This window comes from Sphaeramia orbicularis, chromosome 15 (genome assembly GCF_902148855.1).
Source record: "Sphaeramia orbicularis chromosome 15, fSphaOr1.1, whole genome shotgun sequence".
NCBI classification, from domain to species: Eukaryota; Metazoa; Chordata; class Actinopteri; order Kurtiformes; family Apogonidae; genus Sphaeramia; species Sphaeramia orbicularis.
Genome location: NC_043971.1, coordinates 27,971,076 through 27,995,925, shown reverse-complemented (window position 1 = coordinate 27,995,925; position 24,850 = coordinate 27,971,076). Strand labels below are relative to the sequence as shown.

At 37.2% G+C, this 24,850-nt stretch overlaps 2 protein-coding genes across 5 annotated transcripts in view; both read left to right on the top strand.

The window, feature by feature from the left end:
* Window positions 1-3,137, top strand: part of LOC115434484 (inactive phospholipase D5) — an 89,747-nt gene extending 86,610 nt beyond the window's left edge. The window contains exons 7-10 of the mRNA XM_030156454.1: window positions 48-184; window positions 318-483; window positions 587-677; window positions 1,862-3,137. Of these exons, the coding sequence (XP_030012314.1) occupies window positions 48-184; window positions 318-483; window positions 587-677; window positions 1,862-2,409 (942 nt within the window). The 3' untranslated portion in view covers window positions 2,410-3,137. The remainder of the gene's footprint in view (window positions 1-47; window positions 185-317; window positions 484-586; window positions 678-1,861) is intronic.
* A 6,426-nt stretch (window positions 3,138-9,563) lies between these two features.
* Window positions 9,564-24,783, top strand: cfap36 (cilia and flagella associated protein 36). 4 transcript variants are annotated; one of them, XM_030156455.1, is made up of 12 exons: window positions 9,565-9,900; window positions 10,303-10,367; window positions 10,663-10,764; window positions 13,129-13,243; window positions 13,329-13,416; window positions 16,366-16,525; window positions 16,749-16,838; window positions 18,112-18,217; window positions 18,988-19,154; window positions 19,239-19,405; window positions 21,571-21,673; window positions 22,757-24,783. In XM_030156455.1, the coding sequence occupies exons 1-12, from the start codon at window positions 9,795-9,797 to the stop codon at window positions 22,838-22,840; spliced, it is 1,353 nt and encodes a 450-aa protein (XP_030012315.1). In that variant the 5' UTR covers window positions 9,565-9,794; the 3' UTR covers window positions 22,841-24,783. The 4 variants fall into 4 exon arrangements, with proteins under 4 accessions (XP_030012317.1, XP_030012318.1, XP_030012315.1 ...); XM_030156456.1 differs by having other exon boundaries at window positions 16,366-16,540; window positions 16,752-16,838; window positions 19,239-19,400; window positions 21,578-21,673; XM_030156457.1 differs by lacking the exon at window positions 16,749-16,838 and having other exon boundaries at window positions 9,564-9,900.
* Window positions 24,784-24,850: the final 67 nt, after the last annotated feature.

Here is a 24,850-nt window from a genome sequence, read left to right as displayed (position 1 = left end):
TTTTACTGATGCTGATGTCTTTCTCGTGTGTCCTCTTCTGTTGGCAGAGTTCCCCAGATGTGTTCATCCCCAGAGACCGCAGCACAGACCTCGAAGCCATTTCCAGAGTCATCATGGAGGCCCATCATTTCATATACATCTCCATCACTGACTACCTCCCCCTCCTCGGCAACACCGCTCACAGGTTGATATCTGTTTTATGACTCTGTGGCACCTCTACATCATCTCTGATGCAGATATTTAGACTCTGTGCAGGTTGTTTTTCTCTCTGGATGTTTGCCCACATTTTGAGTGTGTGTGTCTGAATCTCTGCCAAGGTACTGGTCTCGTATTGACGGACTTATCCGGGAGGCTCTGATCTTGAGGAAGGTGCGGGTCCGTATGCTGATAAGTTGTTGGGAAAAGACAGACCCACTGACTTTCAACTTTATCTGGTCTCTGAGGAGTCTGTGTATGGAACAGGCCAACTGCTCACTGGAAGCTGTGAGTTCAGATTCACTGCTCATTATTTTTAACACAGAGATGCACTTTATCCATCTTCAATGAACCACTTTGGGCATTTGTTTGTGCTTTTATGTGTGTGTAGAAGTTCTTCAAGCCCAGAGAGCAGAGGGACGGCAGTCTCCAGGGAATAAACCACAACAGGTTCATGGTCACTGACAGAGCCATTTATTTAGGTATGATGTCCTGCATGATACAGCCCTCTCAGAAAAGTGGAATTAAATTATACTATTGATGAAGTTGTTTCGGTAGGGGGATAGATGTTGGACTGCGATGAGTAATAATGAGGTCACCAAAAATATTTGCCATGGGGGGGGGGGGGGGGGGGGGTCATAATTACATAAGGGGGTGTTTGTTCAATAAAGGTTGAGAACCACTGATTTAATGCCACAAAAAGATATACAATGACAACTTGAAAGCCAGTGTCTCAACATATGTTTTTCTAACATTCGCTAGATTTAAATATTTTGTTCACAGAATTCCTTCGAACTTTTCAAATTTTTTAACTTTGCACCATTGTCTTCCAGAATGCAATAAAAGAGGCATATTTGTTCAGGATTAGTATTTCCTGTCGAACTCTGTAATATCTGTGGAGAGCAAAAATATCACTGCCTTGAAAGTTTCAACAAAAATGGAGGTCCTGTCATGAAATTCGTCCACTGCAAAACAATGCTGCCCAGTTATTTTGCCTGTTTCCTGGGGGAGGATTATGGAAGCTGGCTGGTGATGATACATGATAGAGCAGGAGGTTCACACCTTGATGTAACATGGATATTTACTGAAAGGGCAAACTTAAACCCCTCAGAAAAGCTACATCTCAACAGATAATCAGATGGATGATGTGCGTGGAAGCTGTAACAAGGAAGATTTTTCATTTTTTCTTTCAACACTTATGTGTAAGTGGTGAAGCTGCCCTTTAGATCAGAACAAGGGAGTAATGACTTTAAATTCTAGTAAAAAAACAAAAAAAACAAAACATGCTTTGCTTATCCCCAGCAAATGCATGAAACACCACTGTGAGGGTTTGTTTCCAAATCACTGGAGGTCTGCAAGTTGTACTAGTCTGGTCCGGAAAGGGCTTAAAATTATGTTATGAAATCGATGAAATTACTGGGGATGCTTAGCTGTTTGGGGAATTTATCTTTCTTAAAATATGCTTCCTGTGAGTGTTTCCTTGTTATCTCAAATGAAAACCTTGAAACCATGAAACCTTGAAGCTTTTACTATTAAACTAAATTGTGGTTGCAATGTGTTTGCCTTGTTTAGACATTTCTGCCTTGCTTGTTGCTTCTACAATATATTGTTGACCTACTAAATTTGTTCTCATTTGTGTCTTGTTTGTTTGTTTCCATCTTGACAGGTAACCTTGACTGGGTGGGGAATGAGTTTACCTTCAACGCTGGAGCAGGTCTAGTGATTAGTCAGCCCGAAGGCGTTGAAGACAGGAACTCGACGGTGGTGGAGCAACTACGTGCCGCCTTCGAGAGGGACTGGTTTTCACGTCACACTCACACCTTGCAGGCCAATAAGATCCCTATTTGCAACAAACACCAAATCAACAGGATGGTACCAGACAAATCCAAGCATCAGGACAGTGGACTGGCTCCGATCAGAGCGAGGGAGCATGATAATGGACCAGCACCGATCAGAAATGGTCCCAAAGAGGATGGACTGACAGCAATTAAAACAAGACACCATGACGACAGACGAGGCAAAATCAGTCACCAAGGCACAGCCAGTGGACTGATGCCAAGCGCAGACAATTACCAAGAAAGAGGACAAGTCAAATTGAGTCACCATGACAACAGAAAACAAATGAAAGTGAATCACCATGACAACGAGATGGAACCACCCAGTCAGTCAGCTGAGAGCAGTGGCAGCAGAGAGATCTCCAACCTGTCGCTGTGACACAACGCCCAACAACAGGGGTCGCTCTTCCTTTACACTGAATGACGTTTGGAATAACACTGGCTCTTTGTAGCATTTTATTATTGTCATTTTATAGAATAACAACGACTTGCCATTCTGAGGAGTATCTGGTTCAGATAAGATTCAGCAGGAGTTGGTATTGTACACAGATGAAGAACTCAGAGAGAACTCAGGTAGGACTGTAAAAGCTCCTCTGGAGTGTCGCACTTTTAATGGATGGAGGAAAATATTTTGGTTTAGAAGAAATGCACATTATATCAGTTGCCTCTAAGATAAAAACTAATGCAGTCTAGTATATCAGGGCCTTGCTATAATATTACAAACATCTCCCAGTTTTACATAAAACAATTAAATAAACACCATAAACTTGAACCAACAGCGCAAAAACAGATTTTTATTAGACTGCATTTGTTTGTTTATATTGGTTTTGCTGTCCCACAACCAAAAAAAGCATTTATGTGCCAATCTTACACATTTCCTATCATCCCTCTCTGGCCACTTGAAACATAGATAATCTTGGAGACAACAGTTAGCTTAGTATATGTATATGAAATCATCATTTAACATTTTCACATCACTACTGATAGAAGTGGCCTTGTCTTTCAGTAGAGACATGTTTTTGTAGATGATTTCACAAGTACACTCAAAAAAATAGCTTAATGGCAAAAATATGTGCTTAAGTGATTGATTTTCACTATGTTGAAAACATTCATTCATTCATTCATTATCTGAACCCGCTTTATCCTCACTAGGGTCACAGGAGTCGCTGGAGCCTATCCCAGCTACTTATGGGCAAAGGTGGGGTACACCCTGGACATGTTGCCAGCTCATCACAGAAAACACTCACATCAAAATGAAACACTGCTATTGCTACTCACAACTGTTTGGGTATATATGGAACATTCCTTAACATAAAGCTCAATGAATTAAAAGAAAATGTAGCCTATGTATGGATGCATATTTTTTGGGTGCCCCGGTGACTTACCTGAGAGCACACATTCCACATAAGCCAAGACTTCATCACAGCAGTCTGACCATTATCTGCATGTCATTTCCTTACCATCCTCCCCCTCACTTCCTGTTTATCTTCACCAAGTCTATTAAATGAAGGCAAAATTTCCATCAATATATACTTTCAGAAAATAGAAAAATTTGCAGAAAAATATGCTTGCTTCAATTCATTTGCATATGTTAAATGTAGAGGGTTAGAGTTCAGAATATCTGCCAGCCAATAAAACACGATTAGAAATTCAAGATGATTTTATCTTAATGCTCACATTAATAGCTAATAGAATGATCTTCATAAACATGTAACATCTGCATATTTGCATGGTTTTTAAATGTGTTTTTGACTGTGGGATGGTAGTTTTCATCGGTTTTGGAGAATGGCCCTTTAGTTATTTATATCCAATAAATTGGCAACTGAGTGCTTAATAGTAATGACTTATTGGTATTTTTTCCTTTTTGGGGTCTTTTAGTGAAAGGGACACATTAAATGTTATTGATCAGCTTAAGCGATATTGTATGTCCCTAAAGGTGTTGGTTTCATTGATTAATTGATCAGCGACTAAACAGGAGAATGGCACCTGCATTAAAAAGGAGTGAAGCAGCACATGCAGCGATGTTAGCTTCATGTAGCTATAAGTCGAGGAAAGTTTACCACAGGGCTTTACAATATACAGTAACATGTGGTTTTCTTATTGCTTCTGTACTCAAATTGAATTTTTGGGCCTCATGTAAATAGTTTTGTGTGTGCTCATCAGAATTCTCAATAATTTCATTTCATTATATATTTTACCGCCCTGTTTATTACCAACCATAGCATTCATAAGCCAATATTAAATCAACCAAATCCAGAACTGCTGCATGTGGTGAAGGAAGAACTTTACTTGACTCTGCCAAATAACTTCTTTTATGTTTATAGGATCAAAATGAATTTAAAATATAAAAAAAAAAAATTCAAAACACAAAATATTACATAGAAATTCAACAGACCCCCACTTTTTTGCCTCAGCTTGTATTGACTTTTGGTGTCATCAATCTTATAACAGAATCAGAATCATTTTAAAGCTGATCTTGAGTTGAAGAAATGGTGCTTTGCTTTAATAGCACAAACACTAAATTCAATCTATATGATTCTATGTACTCTAAAGGGGTTAGAAACATACATGCATCTAGTATGAGACTCAGTGTTTCATGCATTTCTCTACTTCAGGATGTGGTAAATCAGTTCAATTTCTTTTATGGTCATCATGATTGTGTCCATAGTAAGGTGAAATACCTCTTCTACTATGTTTATTACATGAATGAGCTACAACATATAATAATAACACTGACTCACCATCATTAAAAAAAACTACTGCGTTCAGTAATTTTAGTCGAAGACAGGGACCTTATAGATAATCATTCTGCTCCCCTACACTAATCCCACAGGAGAAGACCAATTGATAGAATATCCATAATTGAACAGAAGCAATGTTGTGACTTATTGAACAAATACTAAAGGAGCAGTTTGAAGAAAGGGCCAGGGGGTCTGCTTGCAGCCAAATCGATACAATGAATTTTTAACAGAGGCTGACACCAACTGTAGTTTAACCTCAAGGACATGTTGGCCTACGCTACCATGCCTGTGACCAAACACCCTCAAATCAACATTACATGTGTAGCAAAGTATCAGCAATTATTCACTCATGACTGAGCGCTTGTATTGCATCCCCCTGTTTACATTTCAGATGACTGCATGTGTATTTAACATCTGCAAATTTAGGCAGCAGAAATCAGCAAAGCTTGTTTTTCATGTGGAGGGTTTTAATATATGAGGAAATTTACAAAAAGATCAACTTTTGTTCAGTGATGTCTTCATAGGAGAGTGTCATGATGGGTGGTTTAGTGGGGAATTGGTGTACTGACTGAATGATTCAATACATTTTGATTAAGAGGGAGAAATTTGCCTTGAATACACAAAGCTGTTGCTGTACAAACCAGCAGTGACACACATCATACATATAATCCCATGAAAATAAAGGACACAAGAGCAGATGAACACAAAAATTACTCAAGAAAGGTAAATGGGCTGCTCAAGATATTCCCAAAAAATCAAATGTACACACAATTAATCAGACTCAAGTGTCCACAGTGGCTGTGTTCTGCCATCTAGAGGATGTCATAAGAAAGACCATTACTCTTTACTCTGATGCAACACATGAAAGAGTCTATCAGCACTGATCAGTAGGTTGGTTTACTCTAAATATATAGTACTCTGCAAAAGTCCTCTGCCACCTTTAGCTTTGCTGTTTTTCCAGGGATGAAATGAACATACATATTTATTCCTCATTCTCATTTCTTGAGATACAACAAGAAAATACAGGAAACACATGCACAGCCTTAAAAGACACACAGGAAACTGAACTAAATAGGTTATAAGGTTTAACATCACTATTTAGTGTGAGCCTTGACCCCGTGACAAGAATCAGCACAAATAATTAGAAAAATCTGACATGTGTTGAATGAAACCCGGTATAAAACATCAGAAATTTAATGAAATAAATCTCATGGTCTGAATAAAAGGATTAAAGATATGTTTAGTGCAAAGGGAGGTCACACTAAATGCTACCACTTTGGCTTGAAGAAGCGCTTTCCCTGAATCTTTTATTTTTAAAGCCATACAAACTTCCCATATTTCTAGATTGTATCTTAATACAGAGGCTGAGCAATGCTGAGAACTTTATTAAACCAGCAAAGCTAAAGGTGGACTTTTGCCCAGTACAGCATACAAGGACAACATTATTCATAACGTTATTTGAAACATACAATTCTCACTACACTATAGATTACACATGATAGTGCAAAATAATAATTTTAAAAAGTTACATCTGTGTATGCCATTAAATTGTCTTATGAATGATATATTACAGAGACATTTTTTTGATGAAACAGTGTGTTCTTTATAAAGTGAATGAAAGGGATGTGCTATATATATGTATGGTGGTCTCAATAAGAAAATGCTATATTTTCATTTGATTCACTATCTTATGCTGCTATGAGCTACTTTATTTTATGTTCCACATTACTTTGTCTGCCATGAAAAACAGCAGCTCAGATTAAACTTATTAAGTTGTCTGGGCATCTTATAGCTCTGGGGAACAGGGAACACATGCCATGGTCTAATTTTGTTTGTTTGTTTGTTTGTTTGTTTGTTTGTTTGTTTGTTTGTTTGTTTTTGTTTTAACATATATTTACAAAAAACAAACAAAAAGGTCATGTTTATGTACCATGTCATTGTTGGACAATCAGATTTATATTTTTCAGACATGTGCAGCCCATCAGCCCATCCTTTTGGTCTGAGCAGGTTTTAGTTTAAGCTGGGAGGGCAAATATGTGTATATGTTTGACTAGCTGCTAATTCACACTCAGCAAAGCTCTATTACTGACTGTTTCAATTCAATCGCACACTGTATAAGCTTAAATGTCGCTGACCTTTATTCTGTTAACTTTTTCGGCATGACTGCTGCTTGCATGCCCTGCCTATATGAACTGTGCACAGTAGCTATGCGCCTTTTTAGAGATGAAATACTGACATTTACCTTTAAAAAATACAGAAGGAATGTATATTTATTGAAGCCTTGGTAATGCACACTCTTGAATTCTCTGATCGTAAGTTTTTACTCTTAATAAAAAATATGTACTCTTAATTTTAGGTGTCTTGTGTCATAATTTTTTGGGCCCGCGTGTGTTTAGGCATGAGTGACTGCTGTTCACAGAAAAGCTCTCAGCCAATCTGCTGATCCTCAGGACTTTCATGTGATTGTGGAACCTGGGTCATATCTGGTTTTTAGGGCTTTGACTACAGACTGAATAATTACCAACACTATTTAAGTAATTGACTGAGGTATCCACTTCACTGAAAGATCAAACTCGCACAACAAATGACTCACTGCCTCTTTCACTCTTCTTCCAGACTCTATTCCACCTCCAGACGACTCAGATCCGCTGACAAATCACTGCTGTCCATCCCACACATACTTAAAATCCAAAAGTGACCAAGCATTTTCAGTTGTTGGCCCTAAATGGCTAGTTTATCACCTTCTCCTCTACTTGAGGTTATTCATTCTGGCCGTAAGAAAAATATTTTTTGCATTGTTAATGTGGCTTGTTTCTAATTTCTATTTCTATAGTTTTATCTCTGTGGCTCTGAGGTTTGCAGCATTAAGTGTCAGTTTAAAAGTTACGTTAAGTTGTTGTTTGGAGATATGGGGAAATACATATACAAGTTCATTACAAAGACTTTTTCTACTGCAAAAAAGAGCAATAAGAATCATTCACAATGTTGGTTTTCATGAACACACAAATCCACTATTTTTACAATCTAAAACTTTAAAACTCATTGACCTTGTGGAATTCAAAACTATTCAAATAATGTATAAAGCAAAGAATAACTTACTGCCGGGCAATATTCAACAAATGTTTTGTGAAAGAGAGGGAGGCTATGATTTAAGGGGAAAGTTACATTTAAAGATTCACAAAGTACGCACTACATTAAAAAGTTTCTGTATCACCATCTGTGGAGTAAAACTGTGGAACAAATTGTGTGTGGAGATAAAACAAATATCAAACATAATTCAGTTTAAAAAAAGATATTAAAAAATTATTCTTGAGAGGTACAGTATTTAATAATGACAATGAGGCTTGTTTGTTTATGGATGATGTTGTACTGATAAATATGCTGTAATTATTGAAGATAATGGTGGAACTATTGAGTCTGTTTGTATGACTGTACTGCCATGATCATATTGTTGGGTGTAATTCAGTTACTGCATTATGTATTTGTTGTGGTTTGATGTTAAAATTAGGAAAATATTATTGTTTGATTCTTGTATCAAGTTAGTGATAAAGGTGTAAAAGCACTGAGGGGTAGGATTAGATAAGTTTATACTTCTTCCTACTCCTTTTCAACCATGCAAAATTCAGACTTGTATGTGCTTGGAGATATATTCTATCCATTTGAATGTTTTATTTTGTTTGTGTTTTTATTTTTATTTATTTATTTATTTATTTATTTATTTATTTATTTATTTATTTATTTTATTGCATGTTCGAAATAAATAAATAAATCAAATCAAAAGAAATTTAGTCTATCACTTTTTCTTTTTTTTATTTAGGCCTATTTTTAGTCTTTGTTAATGTTTTTTTTCTTTGTTTATTATAGCTACTGTGTATTAACACTGGAGGGGCACATTATTAGATATTTTGAGCTTCATTTTCTGCATTTTGCTGAATACATATAATAATATATAATGTCGGGAGGTCTTCTATTCTCTGTTACATTCAACATAGACCCAACATTACAATACGATAATGTCATGTCTACGGTTAGTATTACAGTGTATTTACGGCTTCTTCTGTGATATTATCAGGGGACAAGAATGCATATGTTGTAAACAGAGGTGGGTAATCCCAGCTTCATAGAGTAAAAGTCCTACCATGTATTGGTTCTACCTGTTCACTTAACACAGGTGATTCCACTAATTATCCCATCTATCTGAATGAGGAGTTGTGTTCATCAAAATGGGCTGGTTCAGTGAATGGTTGGAAACAAATATGTGGGCAGGACTTCTACTCTCAGGAGCAGAGTTATCCACCTCTCTTGTATCTCTCTCTAGAGAATTCTACCCACATATTTGTTCCAACCATTCACTGAACCAGCCCATTTTGATGAACACAACTCCTCATTCAGATAGATGGGATATTTAGTGGAATCACCTGTGTTAAGTGAGCAGGTAGAACCAATACATGGCAGGACTTTTACTCTATGAAGCTGGGATTACCCACCTCTGCTTGTAAATATGGAGGAAGACATATGATAGGCATTCCCATTGAATTCTACGCATGAGTAAATCTGTGTTTTAAGTCTTTTTGTTGTTGTTGTTTTTCTTTACAGTTTAATTGAACTGAATCGAATTGAATTTTATTTTGTTTTGTTTAATTTTATTTTAATTTTATTTAATTTTATTTTATTTTATTTTATTTTATTTTATTTTAATTTATTTTTATAACCTGCCTGGACCGGAGCGCCGGAGGTCTGAGGTCTGACGTAACGGTTACCTTGGCAACTGCTTAGGCGTCACCGTCACACTCACGCCTAAATTCATGAGTGCGCATTTCACAACGTCCCGTCGGCAGGAGAGGAATACCGCCGCCGTGATTCGCTATGGACCGGTTCGCTGGGGCTCACCATGCCGGATGCGGGTTTACATATTTGTGCATGATATGAGTCTGTAACTGTCTCGGGACCAGACACGACGACCTGAAGATCACCGCCGTGCGCGTGCTGTTGTTGTCGCTAACGTTACTCTGCAGCGGACAACATGGCTGAGGATGACAGAGAATGGGTTGTGGAGAGCATCGTGGGCTATCTAGGAAGCCCCGAGTGGGTCATTCCTGTCACGGACTTCATGGAAAATAAATGCACAGGTAAAGGACTTCTTTCCCGTCCGATGTGTCCGGTTAGCAAACGTTTCTTACACTGAAATGGAGCTATGTGGCGTTAGCAGGGAGGCTAAGCTAGCTAAAAACACTGCGATTCTTTTATTAATATTTAACGCGCTATTTGCAAAGTGTGGCTTTTTATATAGCCTCTAAACGTTGCAAATAATATTTAACATCTCCCTGTGTGTATGCACTTATATCGTGAGCACTCTTTTCGAAGAATAAGCCTAAACACCGCAGGTATGCATAAAGGTAAACATAACATTAGCATGCCACAGCTTGCAAACTGAAAGAAAATGGAGATGTATCCTTAAAGGCTCCTGGTATTCAGCATATATATGCAGCCTAAATGCTTTGCTAATGTTTTGTTATGCTGTGCTTTTCTAGTTTTTGACGACGAAGATGAGAATAAGTTGTCGTACACTGAAATCCATCAGCAGTATAAGAAACTGGTGAGTATAGTGTTAAGTCTGGTATTAAATGAGTGAACTGAAACATACATTCATAAGTCACAGTCCTCAGGCTTTTAGCCAACCATATGATTAAGGCATATGTGTTGATGATGTAATATATTTGTCAGTCTACAATGATTCAGAGTTTCTCATCAGAAAACATGTAATGCCTCATGGAAACATCAGCTAATCAGTTTAAACAATAATCAGCTGTAGTTGTTAAATCTCATTATTATTACTCATCGGAGTGCTGACTCATGAAACTGGACTGATGTAAGTGTCTTTGTTATTGTAGGTGGAGAAGCTGCTGGAGAATTACATGCAGGAGGTTGGCATTAATGAGCAGCAGTTTTTGGATGCATGCACCTCGCCTTTTGCCAAGTCCAAAACTCTGCAGGTACACTAAGCTCTGCTGTGCAATCAGTCCTCCCTGATGGCACACCACTCACACCCTGCCAGCTGACCTAAATGGTGACTCAAAATTGGAATTGGCTTACACAGTCTCAGCTGGTGCCAAACATATAGAGTCTCTGTGTATGGTTGCTGTGACTGGAAGCTGAAAATGCTTTAACGTTTTCCTCTCTCAGCTGTCAGTTACCACGTCTTCATTGTTTTTCCTTCAAAAAGGACAGATGTTAGTTCTTAAATTATTGCCGTGTGTACTTCAATATATACAGGGTAACATTTACTCTGTTTTAGGGTTTTAGTAGCCATGATTACTTTCATAGTCCATGTATTTGGATTTTCCTTGGCATTGATAAAGGCGTGGGACTGTGCCAGTTTGGCAGAAGTGAAGATCTGGATCTCAGGAGATATGGACTCTATGAGTTACTGCTAAGATTGAATAATTATGTTAATTTCGCCTGAAACAAAAATTTCAGTTGTTTGAAAATTGTACCTGAAATGGCGGCATTTAGAATTGTGGCATAAATATCAAGTGCTAGTCTAATGAGGTTCTAAAAAAATTAAGATATTCCCATATTTTTCAAGAACATTCAGGGACTATATATAATTTCACTCACTTATTTGCATGTCACATTTTATCAAGCTTCCCTTCACCTTATTTGTAAATGGCCATGGACTTGCTAGGATATTTGTAGCAGTGTGTATACTGTATGTGTGTTTATTTGGCATAGATTTCTTGCTACATATGTGCATTTTGGGTAGCACCGACGGTTCATTATATCAACTTTGTTGCTGTAAATTTAGTCAAATTATTACCACCAAATGCCTGTTACAATGATGTAAAAGCAGTAAAAAATGTCAAGCTGATGGCAGATTCGTTCACATTTTCATCTCATAACAAACAACATACCACTTTTAACCTAAAAATATAACAAGAAAGACATATTTGTGGGATTCGGGACTACATCCAAGTTAATTTGTTGGTTTTAATAAAGGATAAGGAGTTTCTCTGAAAGGTTGTTTAGAGCATCTGCACTGAAGATACAAACTGACTTAAACTGTTGGTGTTGGCCTGAAGTACAGAGAAAGAATTAAAACGTGATATAGGAGACTGAGGAGGCTATAAAACATTTAAGGGAGTCTGTGCGAGAAGGAAGTTAAGATAAAGAGAAATAAGCTGAGCAAAGAGGCTGAGAAGCAGGTGACCTAGTTGAGTTGTACTAAGGACTGTCAATGTATAAAAAAGGATGGTCACATAGATCTGTTTGCATTAGTGTACAGGATGAGCACAGGCTGGAGGCAGAGGTGAAAGATTAGGCCTGAGTACTGCTCCCTTCACCAACATAGCCTAGTTGTTATGGATGAGTGTCTGCCATACTAGAGGTACATCCTGTCCCTGGTGGGCTGATAGTACAGTTCGACCCTGAGGATCGCCCGCCTGCACTTGGCAAACTCAATGCCATATCAGACTAGCAAATCTAGACACTCCCTTGCCCAACTGGGTCAGGATGTACCAATTGGGCAAGTAGTAAAAATAATTAAATACTTTGTTTTTTGTTTTTTACAGAGATAATATTGAAAGTAGTTAAGGTCGTGGTGCTCTTTTTGGCCTCATAGGCAAAAATCACATAATTACCTTTCAGTTCATTGTAATCTGGTTGATCTAATAGAAAACCAGAATTGGACTCCCTTCTGTAAGCTGTGGAAAATCCACCTCATTATAGGGAAGATTTGGCTGGTCATACATGTTAATGTGTTATTGACAGTTGTAATTACAGATCAGAAATAAGATACTGTCAGACTCTACTGCTCTACTCCATGACTTGATGGTGGAAGCTTGAAAATTGGCTTCTCTTTTGCACAGCTCATCGTATTTTTATTTAGTCTTTTGATTTGGACAGGGAGAAGAGTACTGCAGATGGAAAGTGTGTTTTTTAAGATTCTGTTTTTTATGTTGTTTTTTTTCTTAATTGTGGTTCCTGCAGCTCAAAGAAGTGGGCTTTCCTGTTTCCTGTGCAACTTTGTTGAGAGTTGAATATTACAATTAAAAAGGCAAAAGCACACATTTGAGGACGTGCTTGGGAATATGATCAAAAATTTTATTTTTTAAAAATATTTTAAGTTAATGGCATTGCCATGGTTATCATGTGTTATTGCATGTTAGAAAATATAGCATTTTGATTTCATCATGTATAGTGAGTCATGTGTATGATTGTTCCACATAAAAGATAACATTTAATCCCATTTGATGATCTACAGTGTGGTTATTGTAAACGATTTCTCTTGAGTATACTTGTGTATCCTCAGATAATCTAAAGTCACAGACCTTCATGTCTTTGTTGTCATTGTTATACAGATAGTGTTTCAGCCGGTTCTGGCTACAGATGACTTCCAGATGTTTCGTTCACTGATGGTTCAGAAGAACATGGAGCTCCAGCTTCAAGCATTGAGGGTCATCAAGGAGAGGAATGGTAGGCTGGATAAACACACAGACACACTCAGAGATGTAACTGTAGAGCTAGAACTTCAGGTTAGCATGTGCTCATGTATGTGCAGGGGCCCTACCTGACTGTCTGACTGACGGGACAGATGTGATGACAGAGCTTCAGCAGCAGGAAATGAGGATCCTACAGGAGGTTCTCAAGTAAGTTCTTCTCTTTGCTCATGCACAAATTTGAATATGTTACCCATTGACTTGGCAACCCTCTCAACACCAACATATAGATAAACTAACTAGCAATTAAACCTAATGGAGTACTGAGGACTAAATATTAACCTCAGATATTGGAGACAAAGACAGATTCAAGAGAAAATTAAAAGAACCACTGATTGCTCAAATTGATACTGATGTAAAAGTCCTGTGTGTGGTTTGTAGTTAGTTGAGTTATTGTCGATAATGGCAAAGGAACTTCTAAACTAATGTGGGGCTAATTCAGAATTTAATCAGAATGAGGTTTGCATACAGTGTAAATCCTCTCTCTGTACAGTGCATTTAAGCTAAAAAAAGTACTATTTTGCAGCCTGTTTTACAGTCTCATTCTGATTTACATTTATTTTATTATCTATTCATTTGTTAATTGTTGTCAGGCCATTGTAATATTTGATCACTATTTTTATTCATTAAAAAGTTGCTCAGCTGCAGCCTGTGTGTACCCAGGTTTCTATCATCTCCCTACCCCGAGCTCCTGCTCTGCTCTCTAATGGGATTTTGCTAGCGGCTACCTGGCCAAGTAGAACACACTGCATCTAACGGCAGAGAAGTTAAGCTCCTTAGGCTTCAGCTAATTTAGGTTGGAGGGAGTGACACTAAACAAGCAACTGAGAAAATAGTATTTTTATCCCTTTTGTCTTAGCTGGGTAATTTGGCAGTATATCAATATTACACTGTTCTTTGTATTCTACTGCAAGTGGTAGTATATTTTATTATGCTTTATAGATCAAGATTTGAGGAAATAAACACTAGCAAATAAACCCGTTTATGTGTGCTAATTGTATTTCAGACATCATTATATTATTCAAAATATTAACAATGAATATAGTGTCTTTCTTCAGTTTAGTGAGAGCAGCAATGCATCAGATGGATGTATGCCTTTAGAAATGTCATTGCTCACACATGTTAAAGGTCAAGAAAGGTCATTTAAAGAACCTGTAAAGCTCAAAAATATTATCAAAAAAATCTAAATGGATTTTACAAATGTTTATTTTCTTTGTCATATTTCCGACTGGCTCTAATATCTAATTTCATTCAAATGTGGATAAAATAGTTTTATAAAGCAAACATGGACATACAGACAGTCCTGAATTGAAACTGAGACACTGACAAACTTCAACCATTTCACATTAACCTTCTATCATGCAGACACGTAGCTCCTTGAAATCTTTTTATGATTTGTTTTGGTTTTCTTCTGGTTAATCCTTTGTGGAAGTGTCCTATAAAGTAACGTAATGCTACTAGTTAAATTAAATTAGGGGATCTGCATATGGTGTTCTATTGGCTGTTAGTAAACTGAGACGTGGTGTGACTGTCAGACCATGTCCTATGCAGTTCGTCTGCGGCCACCTCTGACCAGTGGATAAAAAGCACATTGTAGATCTGGATGATACGCTTCAAAATTATATCTGTATTGTATAATATATGTACCTTATGGGCTAACGTTAAGTTGTGATATGTTGCAAGTACTGTAATTTCAAATTTTACTAAAACAAACTGGTCAGAATAAAATGCTTAAAGAATCTCTGCATAGATAACTGTCCAAATATTCCTCTTTTTTTCTGTTCACTTGAAAAGGGCCATGTAGCAGTGCAGATACACCCATGATGCCTAGCACTGCATCATGGGTAGTTTTTATGTAACTTTACAGTGATTCTTTTAAGTCTGTCAGCTCTTGAAACGTTCATTTTTGTCAATTGCAAAGGAGCTGCCATTAAGGAAATAAGGTACATTAAGTCAGACATAAAAAGAGATCAGATCACCTCACTGTAGTAACAGTTGATGGTGGCTACAGACTTCCACCTATGCATTAGTCCTGTTCTAACTCAGATACTCTGTCAAAACAATGGTATAAAACACAATGTTAGAGATCGTTTATGTTATTATATGTGTAAAAAATAACTCATCATGAAAATAGCGGTGAAAGAAGAGATGCAAACACTGACATGGGTTTATGGAAGACAGGTTGTGTAGTGCAACATTAGTCAACAATAACATAACATCATTTTCTCATTCTATATTTGGTTGAATATATACTCATACTGTTGATAAACTAATTATTCTGCACCACTGGAACATTTTCCCAAGTACTGGTATCAGCTGAAGTCGGGGCTGATGGTTAATATTAAGGTTTTCAAAGGGAATTACTGAAAGTAAAGGAAAATAATAAAGGCATTTTTTATTTGTAGTTTGATATTCATTCTCACATGTATTGATTAATTGCTTGGAGTTTGATGTTCAGTAATTGGGATTTCTTCAGGATAATAATAATGAATAATAATTAAATGTTTCCTGTTTTTTTTATAAAGTGAAAATAGTCAATTTAAGATGCGCATAATTTTCAATATCACTATTTTTTTGGAAATGGGATGATATCAGCTTTTTCCTGTTCAGACTATAGCCATTATATCTGCCTGTAAAATAAGGCAGATATCAGCCTCCATGCAAAGCTGATATAATGTCAAGTACTGAGTTTGACTTTTGTTTGGGATTTTTGCCCAAGTATAAAGTGAAAAAAGTCCAGTGGCGTCTTTATTATTATTCAGCCTGATATATAATGCACGGAGATATACCTATAGTAGTCATTATGTTTGCATAAATGGAAGACCATTCCAATTTTTTTCTTCTTGTTAAAGAGGTGGATTTTGCTGTTCTGTCTGTCTTGTCCATCACCCTGTTTCATCTGTCAGTGAAGGATTTAAACATGTTGTTGACTGATTCAAGTTATTCTTTTCTGAAACTACTCAACTCATTGTCATCAAGTAAAATCAATGCAACAAAGCTAACATCTATTCATTAACAAGTACCACTTTTCTACTTTTTGACTTCTGTATTCTATTATATTTATCTTTTTTCTGTCATGCTGCTCTGCTCTGTCCACAGAAAGTCAAAAGAGGAATATGATGAGGAAATGTCAATGCGGATGCTTTTAGAGGAGGAAGTTGGTTCCACCTCCAGAAGCTCCTCTGATAAGCCAGTTAGAGAGAGTGGTGAAGCCCAGCAAGAGACCTCTGCTTCCAGCCAACAAAACAGCACTGCCAAGGTAATTCGGCAAGCAGATGACTGTCTATGTGCCAAAATAAAAGATGAGTGAATTAGCCAAACTCTGGGCCCTTACACGAACTCTGTGAGCCTTTTCATGCAGCCTCCGTTAACACGTCATTGAACTGCTATGTGTGTTTTGTCAATATTGTCATTGTCCATTTGTCTCCCTTCCACTCATTAATGACTTGACACTGTCTCAATGCTGTCAATTCCATGCTTAGATCAAAGCAGAGGGGAATGGTGACTACAAAACCACTAACGGTTACCAGACCCCAGTAATGAATGGAAACACTGCCACTGAATGTCATCTGGTAATTTCACCCAGTATCATTTTAAGTAGATGTAAGATGAGTGTAGTTTGTAACCTAAGGATGCATTTATACTCTCGATAATACAGATAATGGAGTGTGTTTCATCTATAAACAGTGACTATTGTGATGGAAAGTAGGATTAAAAATATGTAAATGATAAAACACTGTGTTTTTAATATGCTCATTGGGATAATCTCTGATTTCCAAAACTCATAAACACATATGGACATGATATTCAATGCTGAGGTATGAGTGCATCCTTTTTATAAAAAGTCTTTTTAGGCTGGTGAGTTTGCCACTTAGAGTAGTTGTCTTGTATGTAAAGGCTATAAACTAGTTGCATAGAACACTGTAGTTTAATATAATGAGCCACATTAAGGTATTTCATTGAGCAGAGCATACCTTCAGAGGCTGGGTTGATCAGAAATGAAAAATTTAGACCTGGACGTATTAGAATTAAACATGAATTAATGATGTTGCACACTTGGATCTGTAACTGCGACACTGAAAACTGCTTGAAAAAAATACCTGCCATGTGCCAATATTTTTCTATATTCTGAAAACCACAAATTGGGGATGCACAGATTTATCAGACAACAATGGCCTTGTTGGCTGACACCTCGGCTGTCGACAGATGTTGCAGTTTAACTTGTATATTATAGAGCTGCAACCGATTAATCGACTAGGTACTTGAAGTCAATGCAAAAAGTCCAGATTCGATTAATCGACTCGAATTGATTGAAGGGAGATATTCTATTGCAGTTTTCCTGAACTGAAGCTTCTTTGTGCATCACAATAAGTGTCCGTGTGAAACACAACAGTGGAACCAATGTTTAACAGCAGAGAAATGAAGGAAACAAAGGTTTGATTCAGGAGAATTGTGGTTGAATGATTTTTTTTGGATCACTGAGTCGATTAATCGGTTGCAGTTCTAGTATGTTACATTAAACGTTGTTTCATAAATTAGTATGACTGAGTTTGTGGTCTTTCAGACTCTGTGATGAAGACCTCAGACTGTTCAGGTTATTTTTCATAATGAAGGTTTTTGTGTTTCCCTGGTGGAAAGGGAGGAATAAATAACAACAAAAACTAAATAAACAGAAATATAACATCATTATCAGGATTGCACCACAATGTTACAATCAGTGCATCCCTATCATGAGAATAACATTAAAAAGTCTGTAATATAACTTTCAGAACCCTGATGGATGTCTTTGGATGTGAAGTATTTCTTTGTTCGGGCTACATCTATGACATGTTGGTCCATCTCCAGGTCAACAGCAAACCTGTGTCAAAGGAGGAGACAAAGGCCACTGCTACAGGAGGCAGAGACGGGAAGAACTCAGCAAAGGGCAGCTCCTCCTCTAAACTCACCACAGGTAACTCAGAAAACCTGTAGTGTTTAACAGCCATATATACATGTACGCTCTAAATGTTATGCATTATGTAATGTACAAATAACACCATAATCATCCATCCACCCATCCATCTTCTACCACTTATCCGGGGCTGGGTTGTGGAGGCAACAGTCAAGCAGCCCAGACTTCCCTCTCCCCAGAGACCTCCTTTAGCTCTTCCAGGGGGATCCAGAGGTGTTCCCAGGCCAGCCGAGACACATATGGTCTCTCCAGTGTGTCCTGGGTCTTCCCTGAGGCCTCCTCTCGCCACCATAATGATGCATTTATATATTTGTTATGCATCTTGTTATTCAGCGTATTTTGGCTTGTTTTTTTTTTTTTTTTTGTAGTTACGCTTAGCAAAATGTATCAATTTTTCATGTCTACCAACTAATTTAATAGAATTATATTAATTCTACAAAACATCAAACTGTGAAGGTTTCTCATTTTTTGTAGATTAAACATCTTAAGTTCAGAAAACAAACCAAAGTTTCAACAGCACATATTGCAAAAAAATTATCTTTGACATTCTTAGATGTTTAGAATAATTTTAATACAAGTCCTGTGAAAAATTTGTAAATGGTTTAGCTTAAAATACACCAACTAATGATGACGTTGAACTCTGATGGTCATTCATAGTGGAAGATTCCACAGTTTTGTTCAGAAACTCCATGATATGAATGAAAAAACTTCCCATGTATTTGAGACAGTTATAGTTGGTATTTAACTGGATTAAATACATGTGTTTTCAGACTGTGGCAGTAATGGGCTTGAGCCCAGAGTTCTTCCAGCAGTGAGGGCTCCAGTGAAGTCCAGTGAGCTTCCAAGCACCAAAGAGCAGAGCAGCAGCAGCCAGACTGCAGCCGAGGCCTGGGTAGAGGAGGCGCGAAAGGAGGCCGGCATCTCCAAGCCATACACTGTGAGTATGTGTTTGTGTGTGTATCTTACATCTAATTTGACACACTCAGTTTTTCTGAACATTTTTTTCTCGTTATCATTGCAGGAGCTCTCGCTGTCACAACAGGAGCAGCTCCAGCAGAGGGCAGCGTATCTACGTCAGCAGAGAGACAAACTGCACGCTCTGAAGAAAGAACAGCAGAAAAGCAAGCAGAGCTCCACAGCAGAGGAGACACCTTCCAATCCCACACCAGCACCCGCAACCCCGGTAAGTACAACCGGGTCAGGATCAGCTGTTATTAGGACAGTCTGACCACAGTGAACACCGGAAGACACGATGAGATGAACAAAATTTGCTGTTATTTAACTGAAAACTGCATTGTCATCTAACTTGCAGCTATAATAATTACAAAATGTGTTTCTGAAAATTGGGTTTTAGATACATTTACAAGAATAAAACTGCATCACCTTGGGTAGTTATGCACACATTCTATAAATTATTACACTGTTACAACGCATTAGTAAAAAAAAAATAATGGCAACCAAATGAATGTTTCTTCATTCTGGTTGAAATCATTCTGATCAAACATTCCAACCTAAGTGTTTACATGGACACTTGATCAGAGTGTAACTTTGACTTGTGATGTAATTTTACCCATTCTTTTGGAAATATAACCAATAGTTTAATAATTTACCCGAGATGAACCCACTACAGAACTTTTTAACCATCAAGGTGTTCAACAGTTCTTACTAAATATGTCAGTATTTCCAACAAAAAGCCGTATCGCTGACAGAACAGTTTTGTTTACCTACCTCTGTGTTTCCGTCCTCCAGCTCTCAGCATGATCTAATACTACCCTAATGTGTGTTACAGAGATGATAATCAGTATTTCCAAGTGTTTTTGACATCATTAAGTCTGTTTTGAATCTGATTGGGCTGTTATTCTGTTATTATCAGTGACATGTCATATACTATGTAAACGCAGCCAGTGATGTGGTGGCTTAAATGAGAGACTTAAATGCCCAACAACCCCTTTTCTCCTCTATCACCCAGCTTCATCTGACATAAATTTAGTTTGGTTAACCCCCTCCATCAACCCATCTTAATACATAACCGATGTTGTTTTACACTTTACAATAAGGCTTCTTTTATCAGTTACAAATGGTTGTAACTCAATAATAGGTTAAAATTTATCAGTGGATTAAATGGAGCAAGTAAAACAACGAGCAAGTTCTGAGATTTAACAGAGCAGAAAAGTGCAGCAATAGCTTGATGTTAACAAATAATGAGCATGAATCATTGTATGAAACCTGTTATATAGTCATTAACCCTTAAAGACCTAGAACTATTTTGTGGCAACTTTCAAGTGATTTTTTTTTTCTCAACAATAACCTCTCCTAAGTGATGTATCATTACTTATTATAATATTATTCTCTGCATTTTTTCAGTGAAAATCATTGTTTTCTTTAGGTTTCATTTACTGATCATATAGATATTCATAAAAGCTCAGTATTTGCAATGGTTATTACATCAAAACAGAGAAAATGGAAATATATAATAACTGGACATAATAAAGTGCCTACAAACACTGGCATTTGCCAAATTACATGACAGTGTCTCTGCATTTACTATGGAGCTTCTGAATGTCCAAATGGATCATATCTGATGCTGTGAAACTGCATTTTTACCAGACTTATTTCAGTGAATCGATAGGATTATTGGTACAAGCTGTTACATATTTTAGAGCAGTACATGGTTTTTGTTGCTAGTGGCTGTTTGGGCCTTTATTAACAACTTATAAACTTGTTAAACCTACCCAATAACCTCACTATAAACCATTTATAAAACTTATTAAAGTGGTACCAAAAGTTAAGCAAGAATGTTCACTAACAAAATAAGCACTGTGTCCTTATAAGCTATAGGAGATGAAAATATGGGGAAAAAACACAAGAATTAGAAAATACACACTATGCTTATGCAACTCTTTCCTCTTGATCCAAATCAAATGAGTAAATATAAATATAGTTGACATTTCCCCTTTTTGTGATGTTATGGAAACATCCAAACTGCCACATCATAACATGGAGCAAATATTGTTCCAGCATGACCATAAATTCCATTAAACATGCCAGAAGACTTCCATTTTGTTTAGCTATGTTGCTGTGAAAAAACACTTGTGTGTCATGACTAAGTGTTAATGAGTCACAGTTGTTTATCCACCATATTCTCTCATTACTGTCAGTACAGAATGCCGATAAACGCAGACATTAACTATGACTTGTGTTTCAGTTATCATGATGCATATTTGACAACTCGCCCACCTCATCATTTGTTTTTCCATTAACAGAAGTGCATTGTTTAATCCACATCCTCCTCATGATTTATTTCTTCTCTTCCTTTTGTTCTTCAAACCCACCTGACTGTTGTTTTAATTGGCCTGTCAGGAGGCAGTGGGACAGTCCCAGATGAATGGGGCCTGTACCCCTCCTCATCCTCCTCCTCCTTCAGCGCAACACTCCGTTAACTCGTCCAAACAGAAGGTGATCCATCAGCTGCCTCTGTCTGATGTGAACACATGTACTAGTGCTGTATCTGCTTAGCGTGTAGTGCTATCAGCTCCCTTGTATCTGTTTCCATCCCTGCAGTGTAGACCCTAGCACTCTCTGGCTTTTTTTACAGGCTGTAGTGGATTGAAGCAATTCATATGACGCAATTCATAATGTAAAAAGGAGAGGCAGTTCAACCTCTGCAACTTTCCTGAGAAAATATTTTATTACCCTCCCCCTGAAGGGGATGCAAGGGGTATTCATTTGGTTTGGTTTGTTTGTTTGTTTACACTCTAGCAGCAAAACTATTGGTTGAATTCATACCAAATTTAAGTTACACATTGCCAGTGACCCAGAATAGATCTGATTATATTTTGGGAACAGTAGGTCAAAGTTGAAATTTTTTATTAATTTAAAAAAAAAAAAAAAATCCCCATTTTGTTATAGTGGCCAAATTTCACATCTGTTGCAGCAGAACTATTGGTTGAATTCATACCAGTTTTGGTTTATAGATTGACAGTGACCCAGAAGAGATGTCATTACCTTTTGGGAAACAGGTCAAAGTTTACATTTTTTAGGAATTTTTTACATCTTTTTTTTTTCCCCATTTACTCATAATGGGCGAAATTTCAAATGTCTGTAGCAGCAAAACTATTTGTTGAATTCATATCAAATTTGGTTTATAGATTGCCAGTGACCAACAATAGATATTACATTTTGGGAAAAGTAGGTCAAAGTTCAAAATTTTTTTTTAAATCTTTTTTTTCCCCATTTACTTGCAATGGGCGAAATTTCAAATGTCTATAAAAACATCAATTTTGTTTCAATTTACTTCAAACTTAGCACATATATATATAGAGGCAGTTGATATACTGACATTAGCACACGCATGATGACATGATGACATCAGCTGGATCGATGCCAAAATAAGCTACGATACGTGCAAGGGGTGGGGTTTGTTGTGCCTGGCACCACTTGTTGAATGCTGTTTTAGGAGTAGTGTTGTTTAGTGTTTTTTATTTTACTTTTATGGATCATGTTCTTGACCTTTCTGCCTGCTCTGAAATGTTCCCACAGGAGATTTCTGTAGAGGAGAAGAAGAAACTACAGAAGAGAAAACATCTGGCTGACAAGTTGAAAGAGGAAGTGATCAAGAAATAACAGCCCTTCCTACTGCAATATTTCACTATAATCCACTACACCACGATACACTCCTGCTGTAATCAGACATGGCTTCCTTTGCACCACCTACCTGAGATTATCGCCATTTCAGAAAGCTAAGTTAGATCTTCCTTAATTCAGAAGCTCTGGATTTAACACTGACATTTCACTGATGCACTGTGCAAATTTACAGCTCTGGAAAAAAATTGACAGGGAAGAATACTGAATCTGATACTTAAAGGGCCAAATGATTTAAGACCAGAATATCCATAAATGGTGCTGGAGAAAGAAAAATAGGTCTCCTACTGTACAGTATGTGCTACATCAACTTAAAAGTTGTTTGGCTAATTTTTCTCAACAGCTGTTTCTTTAGTGATTTTCAGTCCAGATTAGAGTCTCTGGGACACACTGCAGCTCAAACACAGAAATCCTACTGACAGCGACCGGTGTTCACTAGAGAACTAAACCAGGAAAATGGACGCCTCACCCCATGACACAAGTCCAACAAGTTTTCACATATTCAAGCTGAAACATGATCTGTCACAAAGCCTAGCAAAAGTCGGCCAAATGCAAGCAGAGAAATGATCAGTTTGATTTTTAGCTCATCAGTCACATTTCCTGTTTGTGTTATGTTTTAAGCTAGCAGCCTGGAGCACAAATATGAAGGGACTGGTAATCAGACTCATGGTTCATAAATCTAGTGTGAAATGATCAGATCTGTCGGTCGTAGAGTTAGAGATCAGGAGGCGGTAGGAAAACATCACATCAAAAATACTGCTTTCAGTTTTATACTTACAAATACTATGACAGTGATTAGTTTAAAACACTGCTGTTACACTTTCCTACCAAAGAATATTAATTATAGAAGTTTATAGGCCTACACTACAAATGAGAAAAAAAAGAAAACAATCCTGTTCACAGTATGAATAATCCAAACCTAAACAAAGAACCTGTAAGAATACCATTAAGGCACTGGATCAGTAAGTGATATTGATGGTGATAGATACATTCTTATAATCAACCACTTCAAATTTGTAGACATGAACCCCATTAATAAACACCTGTAGAATGTGATTAAGAGTATGATGGGATTGAAAATCAGGCTTCCACTAAATACTCATTCCTGAAGTCTTCCTCAGACAAAGCATTAGATTGTGTTTAAAATGCATTTGAACTTTGTTTCCTGTGTTAAATTTGAAAACATCACTAATGCATTTTGACAAAATTGTCACTTTCTCTTAATGGTCTCAGTGGCAACATTTTAATTTGGAATTTATGAGATGTGTTAAGTTTCTAGAATATAACAGAGAGGTTAATTTTACTCAAACACATACCTATAAGTTTTGTAGTAGTACTAGTAGTACCAGTGCGCTCTTATGTTTTTTTCCAGAGCTGTATTTTTTCTTTTTTGGATTGCCTTGCAGGTGAACATTTCATGAGACATTGGCAAAAGATGAAAGCACAAGGCTTTAGTTGTAAGGAATGACTACATCTTCACTACAGCACCATTACTACAATATGATCTTACAATGCATCTCTTGAAGGGAGATATTTAAATTCACTTTATGCAAAAAAAATACACCTATTAGTCACGGTGCAAAATGATAATTTGTGTTTTACATTAAGGGAATACTGATTTTTGGACAGAACCCTCAGCTTTTTGTGTCTGCAGGCAGCATTCAGAGGTCAGAAACAGGCCACCTGGTGAATCATGGACACCACGTGGATGCTGATTATGGGTGAATCTGGGCAAAGTCCTCGGTACAGCAGTTTTATGATGAGCTAATGCTAACATTAGCTAGTGCAAGTGTACAGTCAGTGTGACTTTGTATGATTAACGCAGTATTGTTTACACCGATCTGCAGTCTGCAATCCTGATGCACCAGTTTCTATGTAATACTGTTATCATATGCCGTTTAATAAATCACATTTTATAGAAACCACCCGGGCTTAAAGTCTGTGATTCACCTGATTATTTGGTTGTTAAAAAAAATGCATTACATCTCAGAC